We start from the raw sequence: 20,162 nt of genomic DNA on the forward strand, positions 1-20,162 counted from the left end.
TGTTAACAGTCCATCTCAATGACCTACATTGACTCTGAGTGTAACAAAACACTTACCAGTACACAGGACCCTTTTTTGTTTACAGATGATCAGTCTTTATGTTTTACACATCCTCATGATCAGTCTTCATGTCTTTCCAGGAGACTTACAGTACAAACAAATCTTCTGCAAGAGGTCAAAAACAGTGGGTGGTGAAGAAAGTGTACAAGCCTAGAACCCACCTCTTCATTCAGGGAGAGGCTTGTCCACCTGGTTGTGGAGTGCGGAAAGGACCAGACGGTTGTCTACAAGGAGCCAGTCACAGCTCCCTAAACCCAACATCTCTGCCAACATCACCACAGCACCAAAGCCTGCTAAACCAGCTGCCATTATCCAACACAAGAAGAGGTGCACCAGCTGAAGAGCATTCTGGAACCTGCCTGGAACATCCAGTTAGAGTTGTTGTAGTATAATATAGAATACCTAGTATGCTCACAACTGCATTGTGGTATAGATATGGCTAGTTCTAATTGTGTTGTATATATGTTTTATAAGTGTACTGACAAGTGACCAAATGATTCCAGCTGCATCAGAAACCAATAAAGTGTCGACTTCAACCTCTGGATCATTGTGATATTCATGCCTTTGCATTTTAATAAACTAACTACAATCTTACTGCTAAAACAAATGAGACAGGGAGTTGGTGTATCATTTCAACTTGAATTTGTTGGCAAGTAAACATGTTTCAATAAAACAGTAGATTAGTCTGTCAATGTAGTAACTAAGTAAACATGGCTTGTTTTCAAAACAACTTTTATTAGCTCTGGAGACCAAGGTGAGTTTACACAGCAGTATGCAGGAACAGTTATGGCAATGTATGACATATAAACAGTAGAATAAAAATATACTACTAACGTCTATGATAAATACTACAGTTAAAAAAAAAAAATACTTGCATATGGTGTGTTTGGGTGGTGCAGTGAGGTGTTCGCAGTCACGTTGCTATAAGTGGAGATTGTTGTTATGGTACCCTTCACATCTATTGAGCGTCATCAACTTTTTTGTAACCAAGTAGTATTGTCTGTGAGAGAAAGACAAAAAATGCTATTAGACATTCATGGACAATCGTTGTGTAGTGTCTGTATTCCTACTGTAGCAGCATGATGTATAATACGAGACATCTGAAAGTCATGTTATAGGGACTCTTAATCACGGCCAGTTGTGACACAGCCCGGGATCGAACCCGGGTCTGTAGTGATGCCTCTATCACTGCGATGCAGTACCTTAGACTGCAGCGACACTCGGGAGGCCCACGCTGCAGTTATTCTACAATTACTGCATCCAAAATACCACAGTCCACTGTAGTTACTGCCCTTTTTACAGCAGTTTTAAAACGGCAATCTTTTTTTGTAAGGGTACGGAGGGAGACTGGAAAAACACCCCAAATAGTGTCTTGCGCTGAAGTTTCCCTTTAAGTACAGCTGTAAAACTATCATGGCCCAGTCTGCACTAGGGGCCAGACTGTCCCAGTGTTAATAGACTAGAGACTCAGACTACTAAATTATACCAGAGTGTCAGATGTCAATCCCCCACAAGGGTGGCACTGTGGATATGTGTGTGTGTGTGTGTGTGTGTGTGTGTGTGTGTGTGTGTGTGTGTGTGTGTGTGTGTGTGTGTGTGTGTGTGTGTGTGTGTGTGTGTGTGTGTGTGTGTGTGTGTGTGTGTGTGTGTGTGTGCGCCGTGTCTGACCCACTATGCTCCCTCCGGGTTCATATTCCATGAACAATCCGTTTGTCACATAATGACGGGCTGATAGTGTTAAGTGCTGAATCAGATTAGCATCTATACCGCAGAGATCAGCATGATATAAGTGGTGATAAAAACAAGGTGCTCAAAGGGAGGCCTAGGCTCAACCCTCCTCCCTCTCCCTATTCACATTTATATTGAGCGTCTTTCCTCTGTACTTTGCATACCACTATGCATATTTCCCACTGTGCAATGTGGTTGGATGTGTAAATGTGCATCTGTGGATTTGAAATTGATCAAACGTGTGTGAATTTACTTTGAACATGTTTGTGTACACATGCTTGTATGAAACTATAGAGTACCTCTGAGAAACTGACGGCCATGTTGTTTTCTGCTCCACTGAGGCCGGAGAGCCAAGATGGCTCCACAGACCCCACATTGGTGGGAGCCAACCCAGGTATCAATTACAGAATCTCATACAAAGGACCTTTGTCACTAAAGCCCCTAAAGGTTGTTTGGTTGCCAGGTACAGCACAACAAGACTGAGTAGAGACCGTAGTGATGACAATGTCTCAACTCCACCTGAATTCACCCTCGGAAAGATTTTGACAGCTTATCAATTTCCATGCCCTAAAGACTGTACATACTGTATGTCAAAGTCATTTGCTATTAGTTTAACAAATAGCACGCAATGCAGGTATTCTCACTGTCACCTTTTCCACCCTCTCTGTAGTACTGTTTACCCATTTGGCGGAATTTAGCCTCACACATACTGACTGTTAACCTTCCCCAACTCCCAAAGTTAATCAGAGACGGATGGAGCTAACTGCCCTACCTTCTGAGTGGGCCTCTGTTAAACATGGCAGCTTAATTAAAACAGAAGGAAGCGACATGGTCCCAGGCTACTTGACATGGCAGCCTCAACCACACTTCTTGAGGCCTCCTGATAGCCGAGACAGACAGCGTCCTCGGAGAGTTACGGATCTAGAGCTGAGAAGCCTTTTTAAAGTGAATGACGGAATTGGAAGTGAAGCCTAATATCTGAGTGCCACGTTTACTTTGTTATGACAATGAGAGCAATGTGATACTATACCGTCTGCGGTTCTACCAGTCTGCATGAATGCACGCTGCGCTTGTTCCCCTGCACTCCACCCATATGCGCGTAAAAAAAACCTAACCAACTATAACATTCAATCTACTTTATCACACAGCAAAGAGGGTGTGTCACTGGCAGTGGTACCTTATGAGGGATGGCTGTGTTTGTTTCTGTGTATCCTTGTGTAGGAGTATGTATACTGTATATGTGAGGGAGGAGAGCAAGGGGGAGGTCTAATCAATAGGATCTGAAATGGGATGAGTGCAGTTTGTCTCATCACTACTGTCTTTGAAGATAGAGCTCCTGAAGAGACAGGTGGCCCAATTTAACGGTAACAAATGGACCTACAGTATTAAGTACCGGTGTGCACTTTTTTCTTTTTTAACAGAGAATTACCAGGGTATTTTCCAGATTTTGAAATGCACATCTCTCATATGTAACTCTAGATTCATGATATCAATGAGAAGAAAACAGGTGACTTTGACACCATACTGCCCCTACTGTGTGTATACACTACTGTACAACTCCAGTAGGTTTCTCCTCTGTGAATGTACACTACCGTACAACTCCAATAGGTTTCTTCTCTGTGAATGTACACTACCGTACAACTCCAATAGGTTTCTTCTCTGTGCATGTACACTACCGTAAAACTCCAGTAGGTTTCTTCTCTGTGCATGTACACTACCTTAAAACTCCAGTAAGTTTCTCCTCTGTGCATATACACTACCGTAAAACTCCAGTAGGTTTCTCCTCTGTGCATATACACTACCGTGCATGTACACTACCGTAAAATTCCAGTAGGTTTCTTCTCTGTGCATATACACTACCGTGCATGTACGCTACCGTAAAATTCCAGTAGGTTTCTCCTCTGCGTGTCCCTGTACAGGACTAGCCACCAGCCAACTCTAATCCCAGTTTATTGATCCAACATAATTTATCAAGCCTGATTTATCAGAGCACTGGCTGTACCATTGATTTAGGATGCTGTTCGCTATTAGTTGTGCATCAGTTTTCACGCCCCTGTGCGTGACACAAATAACTTTTAACTGACCGACCTGATGTGGTTACAAAAAAGTATTTGTTGGGATGCATCAAAACCAAAAAGCCATTAGCCTCCTTCAGCATTAACTTATGTCTGACTGGTCATGTGAGTTGTTCCACTGAGATTGCATTTACCAAGCATCCACAGACCATAGACTTTCCTGAGAAGCCCTTGTCTGGGCGTACCAAGCAATTTGTTGTATCTAAACAAAACAAGTAGCAATTCTGAGAGAAAAATGTGTTGCTTTGGAGGCTTACCAAAAAGTGAACTGTGAGTGACCTTGTGAAGAACAATACCTCGCTACTGGTGGGCTAACGTTTGTACAGAGTTACAGAAACTTACAGAGACAACAGGAGGAGGAGAAGAGGGGGAGGAAGATGAGTGGGTTGGCGAGGTAAAAATATAAATATGTTTTGTCCTTGAGTGGCAGTCTCCTGTCGTCTAGCCCAGTTTACCGGGTGGCAGGGCTGTGTTGGGCTATAATTAGTACAGAAGGATGTCCTGCATGTGTCTGTGTGTGTGTGTGTGTGTGTGTGTGTGTGTGTGTGTGTGTGTGTGTGTGTGTGTGTGTGTGTGTGTGTGTGTGTGTGTGTGTGTGTGTGTGTGTGTGTGTGTGTGTCTGTGTGTGTGGAGGGAGGTGTTTTGGTTGGGGCAGGGCAGGTAGCTGAAGCCGGAGGCCCAACAATAATATTGGACAGTGTGTGTGTGTTAATGAACATGAGGAATATGGGGAGGTATGTGGGTTGCATGCATGTGTGTGTGTGTGTTTCTTGGGCTGAAGGATCCCCTCTGCTGTGCCTCTCATTCATAACTCTCACTGTCACCAGAGGTAAAGTTGGGAGTTGGAAAGAGTCCATGAGAGACTTTGGCCTGACAAGGACACCACTGTATATTCTGCTGACAGTCTGCAATTCATTACCATGCACATAACTTGATTTCTCATAGCAGATGCCAACCTCACCAACAACAATCGGTTGGCTCTGCTCAGAGAAGGATAAAGTGATCCAGCCTGGTCCAAGATCTGTTTGTCCACTAGAATGGTCATTGTGACTAACAGCACAAACAGATCTGGGATCAGGCTAGAAGTCCTCAGGTAGTAGTGGTATTATTCCTGGTCACCTGCTGCTGTGACTTGCAAGGTAAAGGCTTAGTCTAGGTAGCATGAAATAGGATGTTTATGCAAGAGTAGAGTTTATGTGTTGGAGAACGTGTTTACGGTAACAACTATTGTTTAAAAATACAAATAAATGAAATAGTTGAGCACCTATGTTACCACAATGAACAATGATTCCTTTATGAATGGGTGCTGTACTGTAGGCAATAAAAACATCAAAACAGTGAATCATATGAATGGCTTTTGAGGTTCAATATCAGTGAGATTGGGGACTGTTTCACATCTGACTTAATTCTAAAAGTCGGCTTACAATCTGCTTATTAATGTATAAATATATAAAGTAAAAATGTTAAACATTATAATACACTATGTTCATATTTTACTAACATTACATACAGTAAACCATGAACAACAGGACTTATACAGAATACTTCATTATGGTGAACGATGTAATCATGTTTACAGGCAGTCTGTCTCTGTATGCTGTCTCCACAGTGACTATTTACCTAGAGAGTTTTCATCTGTATTTTTTGTAGCCGTCTACATACCACCACAGAGCGAGGTTGGAACTAAAACCATACTAAATGAGCTGTATTCCGCCATAAGCAAACAGGGAAACGCTCATCCAGAGGCGGCGTTCCTAGTGGAAGGTGACTTTTATGCAGGAAAACTTAAATCAGCTTTACCAAATTTCTATCAACATGTTAAATGTGCAACCAGAGGGAAAACAATTCTATACCACCTCTACTCCACACACAGAGACGTGTACATAGCTCTCCCTCGCCCTCCATTTGGCAAATCTGACCATAACTCTATCCTCCTGGTTCCTGCTTACAAGCTAAAATTAAAGCATGAAGCACCAGAGACTCGGTCTATATAAAAGTGGTCAGATGAAGCAGATGCTAAACTACAGGACTGTTTTGCTAGCCTGTTGGGGCTACAGGTTAGCAATGAACCCCGAGCCGGGATTGCTAACAAGGCTGGAAATTCAAAACATCAAAAATCTAATAATTTCAATTTCTCAAACAATCAACTATTTTACACAATTTAAATGATAAACATCTCCTTAATCTAACCACATTGTTCGATTTTCAAAGAGGCTTTACGGCAAAAGCATAAAGTTAGATTATGTTAGGACACTACATAGCCACAAAAGTACAAACATCCATTTTCAATTCAAGGTCAGGCGTCACCAAAAGCAGAAACCAGCTTGAATTATGCACTAACTTTTGTCAATCTCCATCAGATGACACTCCTAGGACATTATGTTATACAATACATGCATTTTTTGTTCCATCAAGTTCATATTTATATCCAAAAACAGCATTTTACAGTAGCGTGAAATTCAGATTTTTTTCTTCTCTGAAATGCTTCCGGTGAACATAACAAAATTACTATTCGAAAACATTGGTAAATTATAATATTGTCATTCAAAGAATAATATATTATCATCTCGTAATTGCTACCGAATGGCCAGATCTCAAAATAACTTTACTGGGAAATCACATTTTGCAATAAACGGGGTGCTATGCTAAGAACAACAGGCTATGCTATACAGTTAGCATCATCTAAAATCGATAATAACATTGTAAATATCCCCTTACCTTTGATTATCTCCATCAGAAGACAGGCATCCCAGGTCCGGAAGGCATCCCAGGTCCGGAACAAATGTGGTTTCTTTTGACAAAGTTCATAATTTATGTCCAAATAACACCAAGTACTTATTTTGTGGGAGCGTTCATTATGCTCCCACAAAACGTGGTGGGGGACTGTAAAATCACGCCCGAAAAGCTAAAAAAACCTAGTAAATAATCTATTTATGTTCGTTCAAACATGTCAAATGTTGTTTAGCATTAATCTTTTGGTCCATTTTTAACGTTAAACATCAGTAATATTTTCACACAACCTATCCTATGTCGAGATAAACAATGAAGACAAAACTCACGTTTCTCAGATTTATGCGCAGGCGCAAAAAAATGAAGTGATGACATGTCAACTTCCTTGGATTCTAATTTGCTCTCTGTTTATCATAGACGCTTCAAACAACTTTATAAAGATCGTTGACATCTAGTGGAAGCCGTAGGTGTTGCGAAATGAATCCTTTCTCACTATGGTATCTATAAAACAATGACACTAAATAGTACAGTCACAAAATTCACATTTTTTTAATCTATTTTTCACAGGTTTTTGCCTGCAATATGAGTTTTGTTATACTTACAGACACCATTCAAACTGTTTTAGAAAATTCAGAGTGTTTTCTATCCGAATGTGTTAATAATATGCATATCCTAGCTTCTGAGTTGGTGTAGGAGGCAGTTAAAAATGGGCACATATTTTTTTCAAAATGTCTCAATACTGCCCCCGAGCCCCAACAGGCTAGCACAGACTGGAATATGTTCCCTGGATTCTTCCGATGGCATTGAGGAGTACACCACATCAGTCACTGGCTTTATCAAATACTGCATCAAGGACGTCCCCCCCACAGTGTCTGTACGTACATACCCCAACCAGAAGCCACAGATTACAGGCAACATTCACACTGAGCTAAAGGGTAGAGCTGCCGCTTTCAAGGAGCGGGACTCTAAGCCGGAAGCTTATAAGAAACCCCGCTATGCCCTCTGACGAACCATCAAACAGGCAAAGTGTCAAAACAGATTGAATCGTACTACACCGGCTCCGACACTCGTCAGATGTGGCAGGGCTTGCAAACTATTACAGACTACAAAGGGAAGCACAGCCGAGAGCTGCCCAGTGACACGAGCCAACCATGCTCGCTTCGAGGCAAGTAACACTGAAACATGCATGAGATCACCAACTGTTCTGGATGACTGTGTGATCACGCTCTCCGCAGCCGATGTGAGTAAGACCTTTAAACAGGTCAACATTCACAAGGCTGCAGGGCCAGATGGATTACCAGGACGTGTACTCCGAGCATGCACTGACCAACTGGCAAGTGTTTTCACTGACATTTTCAACCTCTCACTGTCTGAGTCTGTAATACCAACATGTTTCAAGCAGACCACCATAGTCCCTGTGCCCAAGAACACTAAGGTAACCTGCCTAAATGACTACCAACCTGTAGCACTTAGTACGTATGTAGCCATGAAATGCTTTGAAAGGCTGGTCATGGCTCACATCAACACCATTATCCCAGAAACCCTAGACCCACTCCAATTTGCATACCGCACCAACAGATCCACAGATGATGCAATCTCTATTGCACTCCACACTGCCCTTTCCCACCTGGACAAAAGGAGCACCTATGTGAGAATGCTATTCATTGACTACATTTCAGCGTTCAACACCATAGTGCCCTCAAAGCTCATCACAAAAATAAGGACACTGGGACTAAACAGCTCCCTCTGCAACTGGATCCTAGACTTCCTGATGGGCTGTCCCCAGGTGGTAAGGGTAAGTAACAACACATTCACCACGCTGATCCTCAACACAGGGGCCCCTCAGGGGTGCGTGCTCAGTGCCCTCCTGTACTCCCTGTTCACTCAAGACTGCCCGGCCAGGCACAACTCCAACACAATCATTAAGTTTGCTGATGACACAACAATGGTAGGCCTGATCACCGACAATGATGAGACAGCCTATAGGGAGGAGGTCAGAGACCTGACCATGTGGTGCAAGAACAACAACCTCCCCCTCAACGTGATCAAGACAAAGGAGATGATTGTGAACTACAGGAAAAAGAGGACCAAGCAAGCCCCCATTCTCATCGACGGGGCTGTAGTGGAGGTTGAGAGCTTCAAGTTCCTTGGCGTCCATGTCAACAACAAACTAACATGGTCCAAGCACACCAAGACAGTCGTGAAGAGGGCAGGACAAAACCTATTCCCCATCAGGAGACTGAAAATATTTGGCATGGGTCCTCAGATCCACAAAAGATTTTACAGCTGCACCATCGAGAGCATCCTGACGGGTTGCATCACTGCCTGGTATGGCAACTGCTCGGCCTCCGACTTCAAGGCACTACAGAGGGTAATGCGTACAGTCCAGTACATCACCGGGGCCAAGCTTCCTGCCATCCAGGTCCTCTATACCAGGCGGTGTCAGAGAAAGGCCCTGAAAATCGTCAAAGACTCCAGCCACCCTAGTTATAGACTGTTCTCTCTGCTACCGCACGGCAAGCGGTACCGGAGTGCCAAGTCTAGGTCCAAGAGGCTTCTAAACAGCTTCTACCCCCAAGCCATAAGACTGCTGAACAGCTAATGAAATGGCTACCCAGACTATTTGCCCCCCCTCCCCCCACTACGCTGCTGCTACTCTCTGTTATTATCTATGCATAGCCACTTTAACAACCCTACCTGCATGTACATAATTATCTCAAATCCCTCGACACTGGTGCCCCCGCACATTGACACATATATTGCCCCGCTATTGTTATTTACTGCTGCTCTTTAATTATTTGTTTTTCTTATCTCTTACTTTGTTTTTACATTTTATTCTTTTTTTCGGTATTTTCTTAAAACTGCATCATTGGTTAAGTAAGCGTTTCACTGTAAGGTCTAATGTTTTTCTTTCACCGTAAAGCCTTTTTGAAATAAGACAATGTGATTGGATTAACGAGTTGAGTATCTTTAAAATGCCGTATAATACTTGAATTTTAATTTTGAGATTATTTTGTTTTGAATATCGCGCCGTGCAATCTCACTGGTTGTTGTCCAACCAATCCCATTAGCGGGATTGTAGCCTCAAGAGGTTTAATTATTTGTTTTTATTATCTCTTACTTTCTTTTTACCTTTTTTTTTTAGGTATTTTCTTAAAACTGCATCGTTGGTTAAGTAAGCATTTCACTGTAAGGTCTACACCTGTTGTATTCGGCACATGTGACAAATACAATTTGATTCAATTTGATTTGTAGCTCTCTACCAATCTTTCCAGCAACTTTTTTGAGCGTGTGTGAGTGAAAGAATTTACGAGATTATGTCAGAATGACGTAAACTATTGTATCAGGGTATAACTGTGGAACTGTCTTGAACACACCCTCTTGGCCTGTTAGTTCCCAGGTGTGCCTCATGGTAATTAAGGCCGTGGCCCAAGGTTGAAATGTATTTCCTTTTCATTCATTTAGGGGATCCTCTTACTGAGTGCCAATACCAAACGTACAATGTGCAGGGATACTGGAGTATTTGAGGTAGATATGTACATATAGGTGGGGATTAGGAGTGGAATATTACATGAAGATGAACGCTTTAAATCTGTATTGAAATAACCATATTGTTCCGAGAGCGCATGATGTTGCTGAAACAAAGACGTGTCCAAGACGAGTTGCTGAGTAAATACCAAAACAAATCACATAATTTCTGGCCCGATCATTCCATTGCTCCACTCCTTGGTGCAAAGAACCTGAGTATTTCAGATTAGTCCCCCTACGTTACACTATACTCTGTCTCTCTCTTCCTGTTCCCCCTTTCTTTCCCCTTCCCCTGTCTCTCCATACCTCCCTTTTGAAACATACAGTCAGACCAATAACAACGTCTCTTTAGCAATACACTCTCTGGTGTTGTGGCAACAGCCCAAGGTGCCCAGGTGTAACAGGAATACTATCTGTCAGCAGTTAGGGTCGCCTGTCAGTTGTGAAATTGACCTCTGAGTCATGGGGGCCCTGAAGAAGGTGACTGTATAGGGACAGGATTGCTGTCGCTGAGCGACGCTTAATGACATCATTGAGGTACTGATGCATTATTGACGAGTTTGTCATAGCAACTGGCTGCACTGTGCATTCAAGGGACATTGTGTGCCTGTCTATTCACATGGCCTATTCATATGGTTAGGAGTTTCACTGAGTGTACAAAACATTAGGAACACCCGCTCTTTCCATGACATAGACTGACCAGGTGAATCCCAGTGAAAGCTATGATCGCTTATTCATGTTAAATCCACTCCAATCAGTGTAGAGGAAGGGGAGCAGACAGGTTAAAGAAGGATTTTTAAGTCTTGAGACACAGATTGTGTGTGTGTGCCATTCAAAGGGTGACAAAAGATTCAAGTGCCTTTGAACCGGATATAGTAGTAGGTGCCAGGCGCAGCGGTTTGAGTGTGTCAAGAACTGAAACGCTGCTGGGTTTTTCAGACTCAACAGTTTTACCTTGTGTATCAAGAATGGTCCACCACCCAAAGGACATCCAGCAAACTTGGCAAAACTGTGGGAAGCATTGGAGTCAACATGGGCCAGCATCCCCGGGGAATGCTTTCGACACCTTGTAGAGTCCATGCCCGGACGAATTGAGGCTGTTCTGAGGGCAAAAAGGGGTGCAACTCAATATTAGGAAGGCAATGTTTTGTACACACAGTGTACAGTATATCTGCAGGCAAATGTCACCCAGCAATTTCTGTTTATAGTTTTCAGTTTCAGTAAGAAAAGGTTTTAAGATAAACTCATACATTATGTTTTGAAGTGGATCTAACGTTTGCTCATCAAGTCAACTCATTAAAATTGCTCCAATGGAACCTGTTGCAACATAACTTGATTTGCCAACATTGCTTATCAAACTCCAGTCAAATCATGACAATGTTCTCATCAACACCACATGGAATCAAACTGTTTTCAGACATATTGATAATGTATCTCTCTTTGTACCTATATCCTCCTTCCACCTCCTCTCTCTATCTATCTATTTCTCCGTAGAACTCCATGAATCTGCCTCCAGACAAGGTGAAGATCCTGTGTCAATATGACAACGAGAAGAAGTGGGAACTGGTCTGTGATCAGGTGGGACTCCAACTCCACTGCACAATACAACAGTCTACTGTACCGTTAACGTTTCAATAACACCTAGTGGATAACGTTACACTAACAGGATGTAATCATAGTTCTTAGGGGAACTTCAGGTAACACGATAACCATGTGAAACTTCTATCATAATGAATCAAGCCCTGGTGATATGCACTGCATCCTTTAAGCTTGGCAGACCTTCGTATAGAGGCGTTGAGGTGTCCATTTTGTTGTTGTTGTTGTTGTGTGTCCTGGTTTCTAGGAAAGCACACCATTGACACACCATTGCAGTGAGAGTGGTTGTTCTCACACACACACACTTGCGCACGCAAGAAACAACCACCCACCACCACACGTGTGCACACACACACACACTTTGCATCCTGAACCTCATCAAAATTTACATTGCTATGGCAACATTGATGAGGCAGATAACTTCCTGTGGCTCAGAGGGGAGTGACACACAGGACACCTGTCACTGTACCACAGACCTGCAATGGTTCAATGTTGTCCCTTCCCTTATCTAGCACAGCTAAAGCCATTGTTATCAAAGGCTGTCTATCTCTACTCTGACCTGGCATTGAATGATAGATTGGCATCCCGACATGCAAGGCTCAGCCTCACCAACAGATATATCATTGGTTATACTTGTATAAATTAAGCAGCGTAATCATCCCTAGCTTCCAATTGACTCTGTCTGTCTGTCTTTCTGTCTGCTCTCCTTCCTACAGGAACGATTCCAAGTGAAGAATCCTCCCTCTGCTTACTTGCTGAAGCTCAAAAGTTATCTTGACCAGGGAGGGGTCAGTCGCAAGGTACTGTACCATTACAGTCCTGTAAGAGGTCCAGTCTGGGCTATGGCCCTGCTCAGATACTTTCAAAAACATCATTTCTTGAAGTAATCACTTATATAACAGAATTTGCAAAAGCTATGTTTAAAAAAACACTGGTTTCGTCCATAACTAAGTTACCACTTGTTTTGTTTGCTATACACCATCAAACATTTCTCCACAACGATAATGACCTTGCTGTGCGTGTTATGACAGTTCAAGAGGCGTGTCCAGGAGTCCACACAGGTCTTAAGAGAGCTGGAGATTTCCCTGAGGACCAATCATATCGGGTGAGACCCGCCCCTTACCCAACTTTTCTGCTTTCATCACCACTCCATCTATTGATCCTTACACAAGCTACATTCATTTTATTTATTTATACAGGTAGGTCAGTTAAATGGCACTTCCGCCACTTTTCAACCTCATATTCATTATCTCTAGCCAGTGGCTGTTCTAGACCATTTCAACTGGGGGGGGGCAAGCTGGGGCCAGTTGTACTGTTAGAGGGGCCAGTTACATTAGACGTTATTTTTGTCATATCGTTTTCTTCACTGCATTGCAGGCATTAGCAGGCAAAATACCATGTTCATAATCATCATCGTTGCCACTGTCTAGTAACGGATGTAAAAAAAGAACGATAGCAAAAATGTGTTATGTAAAAATGATTTCATACTCCACATTTAGGGGGGCCACAAGGGGGTCCAAAATTGTTGTCACAGGCCACCCCCCGTAGCTTATGTCTGCCCATACCATAACCCCACCATCACCATGGGGCTCTCTGTTCACAACGTTGACATCAGCAAACCGCTTGCTCACACGACACCATACACATGGTCTGCGGTTGTGAGGACAGTTGGATGTACTGACAAATTCTCTAAAACGACATTGGAGATGGCTTATGGTAGAGAAATGAACATTCAATTCTCTGTCAACAGCTCTGGTGGATATTCCTGCATTCACCATGCCAATTGCACGCTCCCTCAAAACTTGAGCCATCTATGACAAAACTGCACATTTTAGAGTAGCCTTTTATTGTCCCAAGTACAAGGTGCACCCGTGTTATGATCATGTTGTTTCATCAGCTTCTTGATATGCCACACCTATCCGGTAGATAGATTATCTTGGCAAAGAAGAAATGCTCACTAGCAGGGACGTAAACAAATTTGTGCATAACATTTGAGATAAAAAAAATTGTGCATATGGAACATTCCTGGGATCTTTTATTTCATCTCATGAAACATAGGACCAACACTTTACACGTTGCTTTTATATTTTTGTTCAGTGTATATACAACATACAACATTACAAAACATATTAAGAAAAACAGACACATTTATCAACATATTGGTCTCTTTTCATTTTACTGAACTGACATAGGGGGACCAGAACATCTAATTTCAGAGATCTCGGTGAGTTGTTCCACATGAAGGCCGCAAAAAAACTAAAATCAGCTTCACCCAACTCTGTGGAGACCGAAGGGGCCTCCGGTGTTATCCAATCCTGTGGCCGGGTTTGATAATTTGTAAGTCTAAATAGAATTAATGATGCAGATACATACGAAGATTCTGTATGAGTAACTTGTACATCAACACAAGAAAATGCTCCTCTCTACTTACATACAAAGTGGCCCAACCCACTTTCTGATACAAAACGCAATGGTGAGTTCTATAACCATCAGAAGTAATAAACCTAAGGGCACAATGGTGAGTTCCATAACCATCACCAGTAATAAACCTAAGGGCACAATGGAAAACAACATCTAGGTGTTTAAGTGTAGATTCTGCTGCATGCATATAGATAATAACCCCATAATCTAAAATCGACATAAGTGGCCTGGACAATTTCCTTCCTATTATCAAAAGTCAGACATGCTTTGTTTCTGTAAAATAAACCAACTTTGAACTTCAACTTGTTCACCAGCTCAGTGACATGTTTTTTAAATAACAGTTTGTCATCAAGACAGATACCAACATATTTGTAGGAAGGAACTCACACAACTTCTGTACCGTTCAAACTAGTCATTACAAATTCATGCAAATCTGGGTTATGGGACCTAGAAAAAAACATGCCTTTTGTTTTGTTTGCATTTAGCACTACCTTTAGATCCAACAGTGACCTCTGCAGTGGTTGAAAATCAGGCTGTATGTGGGAAGAACAGTCAACTGACAGGCCAGGACCAGTATGACCACCAAGCTGAGATACAAGCATCAAATCTTAACCTTTTCAGTAATGATGCAGCGGTCTAAAACGACTTGCTTAGGCAGGGAAGTAGAGGAAAGGGAATTGCCCGACTTCAGCGAATTATGGGTTTTCCAGAATTTAGAGGGATCGCTAACAGAGTCTGTCATATCGCTAAAGGAAGTAGTTTGATGTGGCCTGTTTATCAGAGGCAGTGCACCCATTTCTCAATTCCCTAAATAGCTGCTAATCAGCTAACAAGCCAGTGTGTCTAGCCTTGGCCCAGGCTTGATTTCTTATCAAGAGGAGGTTTGAGAGTACATGAGAGTATTTAAGATGCCCTTTGAAGAGGTAGGGTTTCAGGTGCTTTTGGAAGATGGACAGGGACTCTGCTGCCCTAGCTTTAGTGAGAAGCTGGTTCCACCATTGGGGTGCTAGGACAGAGATGAGCTTTGACTGGGCTGAGTTGGAGCTGCCCTTCCGTAGGGGTGGGAGGGCCAAGAGACCAGAGGTGGCAGAACTGATTGCTCAGGTTGTGGTGTAGGGTTTGAGCATAGCCTGAAGGTAGCGAGGGGCAGTTCCTTTTGCTGCTCTGTAGGCAAGTACCAGGTTCTTGTAGTGGATGCAAGCTTCGAATGGAAGCCAGTGGAGTGTGCGGAGGAGCGGGGGGAAATGGGAGAACTTGGGAAGGTTGAAAACCAGGCGGGCTGCAGCGTTCTGGATAAATTGCAGGGGTTTGATGGCACAAGCGGGTAGCCCAGCCAACAGCAAGTTGCAGTAGTCCAGACGGGAGATGACAAGTGCCTGGATTAGGACCTGCACCTCTTCCTGTGTGAGGTAGGGTCGTACTCTACGGATGTTGTACTCTACGGAGTGAGTCACTGCTTTGATGTTTGCAGAAAACAACAGGGTGTTGTCCAGGGTCACTCCAATGTTCCTTGCACTCTGGGAGGGTGACTCTGGAGTAGGCCTTCCCCGGGAGGAATAGCAGCTCCGTCTTGTTGAGATTGAGGTGGTGGGCCGACATCCGTATCACCACCTCGGTGTCAGAAGGGGGTAAGGAGAAAAGTAGTCAAGTGTCATCCGCATAGCAATGATAGGGGAGACCATGTGAAGATATGACGGAGCCGAGTGACTTGGTGTATATAGAGAAGAGGAGATGGCCTATAACCAAGTAGTGAGAGTATGTGGTGCAGACACAGATCCTCTCCATGTCACCTGGTAGGAGTGGCCTTCTGGGTGCGATGCAATTCAAGAGTGTGCAGAGCCTGAGACGCCCAGCACTGAGAGGGTGGAGAGGAGGATCTATTTCACGGTGTCAAAGGCAGAGGATAGATCTAGGAGGATGAGAACAGAGGAGAGAGAGAGTCAGCTTTGGCAGTGTGGAGAGCCTCCATGACACAGAAAAGAGCAGTCTCGTTTGAGTGACCCATCTTGAAGCCTGAATGGTTAGGGTCAAGAAGATCATTCTGAGAGAGATAACGAGAGAGTTGATCAGAGACAGCACACTCAAGTGTTTTGGAAAGAACATAAAGAAGGGATACAGGTCTATAGTTTAACATAAGATGAGTCGAGTGTTGGTTTCTTGAGGAGGGGAGCGATTGGAGCCGTTTTGAAGTCAGAGGGGATGCAGCCAATGGTCAGGGATGAGTTTATGAGGGTAGTGAGGAATGGGAGATGGTCTCCAGAGATGGCCTGGAGAAGAGAGGAGGGGATGGGTTCGAGCGGGCAAGTTGTCAGGTGGCCAGACCTCACTAGTCACAGGATGTCGTCAATCTTCTTTTCAAAGTGGTTGACAAAGTCGTCCACAGAGAGGTAGGAGTGAGGGGGAGGGGTGGTGGATTAAGGAGGGAGGAGAAGGTGGAAAAGAGTTTCATAGGGTTAGAGGCAGAAGCTTGAAATGTAGATAGAAAGTTGCTTTAGCTGCGGATACAGAGGAAGAGAAGGTAAAGAGGTCGGAGTAGAAGGATGATAGATCCTCAGCTGCCCACAGCCCTGTTCTGTAAGCTCGCAATGAGTCACTCAGTCACAGTGCAGGAGGGGAGGGCCGAGCCAGCCGGGAGGAAAGGGGACAATGCTAGTCATAGGATGCGGAAAGGGAGAGTAGGGTCGAAGAGGCAGAGTCAGGAGACAGGAGGGAGAAGGATTTAGCAGAAGGGAGTGATGGTAGGTTAGAAGAGGAGAGAGTAGTGGGAGACAGAGAGCGAAGATTTCGACGGCGCTTGACATCTGGGTAGGGGCTGAGTGGCTAGGGTTGGAGGAAAGGGTGACAGAAAAGGAAACAAAGTAGTGATCAGAGGCCTGGGTTGCAGTGACATTAGCAGGGGAACAGCCTCTAGTAAAGATGAGATTAAGCATACAGTATTTCCTGCCTTGTGAGCTGGGGGGGATTGGGAAAGGGTGAAGTCAAATGAGTCAAGGAGGGAAAAGAGCGAGTTGGAAAGAAATGAATCGAAGGCAGACTTCGGTTGGTTGAAGTTGCCAAGTACAAAGAGCGGTGAGCCATCGTCAGGAAATTAGCTTATGAAGGTGTAAAGGTCATTGAGGAACTCCTTCCTCGAAGAACTCCACAGAAGAACTCGGCAGAACCGTCTTTGTTTCGGCGACAGTCTTAGTTTTACCGACGAGATTGACACGACTGCTGCTTACAGCTGCTACTGAGAAACCAGGGGAGACTGAAATACTAACACTAATCGCTAATTGCGTAACAGAGGTGAAGAGCACACCTCCCTGTACTAATTGCTGATTGCCTAGGAGAGACATATTTTGGTTTATGGACACTTTTATAACCAACAGCTCATATATTTTGGGGACAGGGATGCTAAGAGAGCATGATGCCACAAGACAAGATTTTACATAAATGGCCACCCCTCCAACCTTTTTTGTCTATCACATCTGAAAGTACAAACCCTCTGTGAGATTTGAAAACAGCAGGAGTATCTATGGAGACAAAGAGTCAATAGAACTGGATTAGCTAGCCACAATAGGCTTCCTGATTGGACTCAAAGTTGCAGAGCTATCAGTAGAATGAGGTAAATGTGCACAAGATTACTATTGACAATACCCATATGCTTATGAGCACATGTAGCCAAACGATAGCTTGATATGAAACTATAAATAGCATAGGTGGCACTAACAACAGTGGGTTCCTTTACGGTAGTTAACAGAGCTTTGGTGAGGACTGAAATACTGTACAATTATTGATATTAATTTGCAAACCATAAAATGCTGGATTTAGGGTTCCCACTAGTTAACACATCCACATAGTCAAAATTGTCTATATCTTAGAAAATCAGGAAAAAACAAACATTGAAGTTAGGAATAAGGTTAGGGTTAGGTTTAAAATCAGATCTTAATAAGAGAAATTGTAGAAATAGATGCGATTTTGCCATAATTCTGACTTTTTGGCTGCGTTATCTAGCGACGACCTGGATTTAGGCTTGCAGGGTCTAACATCAGGGTTAGATGCTATTGTGTAGCTACAGTCAGATGTAAGTATTTTTGTTGTTGTGACGTATGCACCAGTATTGTTTGTTGTTAAGTGTGTGAATGAAGGCGTCGTGCTTATGAGATTCTTTCACCGTTTGGTTGAGTGAGATTGTTGTTTTACTTGTGGTTACAAAATCTTAGATAGACCAACAATCCAGTTGTAACCTTATTAATACCGTTATGAAGCTGAAATTAGAATTTTATTTTAGGAATAAGGCTTGTTTTTCTTTTGAAGCCAGAAGGAGGCTAGTATCAGCTACATTTATGCCTTTACTAGACTATGGGGATATTTTATATATGAATGCTTCCGCTCAGTGTTTGAGATCAATTGACACCCTTTACCATGGCACTTTGAGATTTATTTTAAATTGCAAAACCCTTACGCACCACTGCACTTTGTATACCAGGGTTGGCTGGCCTTCTCTAGTCACTCGTAGGCTCAGTCACTGGTATACTTTTATTTACAAAGCCATTTTGGGTTTACTACCTTTTTATTTGGGCATTTTTATTGTTCAGAAATGTGGTGGGTACTCTCTTCGTTCGAGGGACTTTATCTTGCTAACTGTTCCAAATGTCCGAACTGAATTTGGTAAAAGGGCTTTTATGTACTCTGCGCCATCGTCTTGGAATGCCTTACAAAATACTTTTAAACTGGAAGAACTTGTCCCGATTGGTATTTTTAAATCACTGATGAATGATCTTGAGACTGATTCCCTGACCTGTCAATGTTTTTAATTTGCTGTTTTTGATTTTGTTATATTCTTTGTTAATTCTATGGTTTTTACTAGATTACTTGTAGTTTTTCATGTTGTTTGTCTAATTTTTGTAATGACTTGGCGCTGCCTATCTTGGCCAGGACGCTCTTGAAAAAGAGATTTTAAATCTCAATGAGCCTTTCCTGGTTAAATAAAGGTTAATAATGTTTGGTTGTTGTAAATGTATGTTGTTTTAAAGTGTCACCGTATGTGTAGTTATTGTAATGTCTAGTCTTTGTTGTGGTCCAATCTGAGTATTGTTATGTCTGGATGTCTGTAATGTGTGTCTGATTGGGGTTGTAGTTACGTCTGACCGTTGTAAAATCTGATTCTTGTAGGGTGTGCCCGTTGTGTCTTATTATAATATTCCCCTCCTGTTTCCCCTCCTCTCCAGCTGGGCTCAGGAGTTCCTCAGTGAGGAGAACAGAGGTCTGGACGTCCTGGTTGACTACCTGTCCTTCGCCCAATGTGCCGTCACGTAAGTACCAGCCCTTCACATCTACAGTGCCTTCAGAAAGTGTTCCTACCCCTTGACTTATTCCACATTTTGTTGTGTTACAGCCTGAATTCCAAATTGATTAAATCAGGTTTTTTCACTCATCTGCACACAATACCCCATAGTGACAAAGTGAAATCATGTTTTTAGATTTTTTGTTGTTGTAGTAATTGAAAATAAAATACAGAAATCTCTAATTTACATAGGTATTCACATCCCTGGGTCAATACTTTGTAGAATCAAATGACATTTTATTTGTCACATGTGCTTTCTTACAAGCCCTTAACCAACAATGCAGATTTTTTTTAAAGTAAGTAACAAAATATTTGCAAAAAAATATATACTATCAAAATGTCAAATGAAAAAAAGTGACACAATAAAATAACAATAACGATGCTATATGCAGGGGGTTCCGGTACCGAGTTAATGTTCGGGGTACAGGTTAGTCAAGGTAATTGAGGTAATATGTACATGTAGGGGTAAAGTGACTGTGCATAGATAATAAACAGAGAGTAAAAGCAGAGTAAAAAAGAGATTAAATGAAAATAGTCCGGTTAGCCATTTGATTAAATGTTTAGCAGTCTTATGGCTTGGGGTAGAACCTGTTAAGAAGCCTTTTTTAGGGCCTTCTTCTGAAACCGCCTGGTATATAGGTCCTGGATGGCAGGAAGCTTGGCCCCAGTGATGTACTGGGCCGTACGCACTACCCTCT

At 42.8% G+C, this 20,162-nt stretch overlaps 1 protein-coding gene across 4 annotated transcripts in view; it reads left to right on the plus strand.

The window, feature by feature from the left end:
• Nucleotides 1-20,162, plus strand: part of LOC106589318 (formin-like protein 1) — a 63,749-nt gene that overhangs the window by 11,357 nt on the left and 32,230 nt on the right. For all 4 annotated transcript variants that reach the window (XM_014179113.2, XM_014179111.2, XM_014179116.2 and 1 more), the window contains exons 2-5: nt 11,616-11,699; nt 12,434-12,517; nt 12,749-12,822; nt 19,349-19,432. In XM_014179113.2, the coding sequence (XP_014034588.2) occupies nt 11,616-11,699; nt 12,434-12,517; nt 12,749-12,822; nt 19,349-19,432 (326 nt within the window). The remainder of the gene's footprint in view (nt 1-11,615; nt 11,700-12,433; nt 12,518-12,748; nt 12,823-19,348; nt 19,433-20,162) is intronic.

The sequence above is a fragment of the Salmo salar genome, chromosome ssa28 (genome assembly GCF_905237065.1).
Source record: "Salmo salar chromosome ssa28, Ssal_v3.1, whole genome shotgun sequence".
Taxonomy (NCBI): domain Eukaryota; kingdom Metazoa; phylum Chordata; class Actinopteri; order Salmoniformes; family Salmonidae; genus Salmo; species Salmo salar.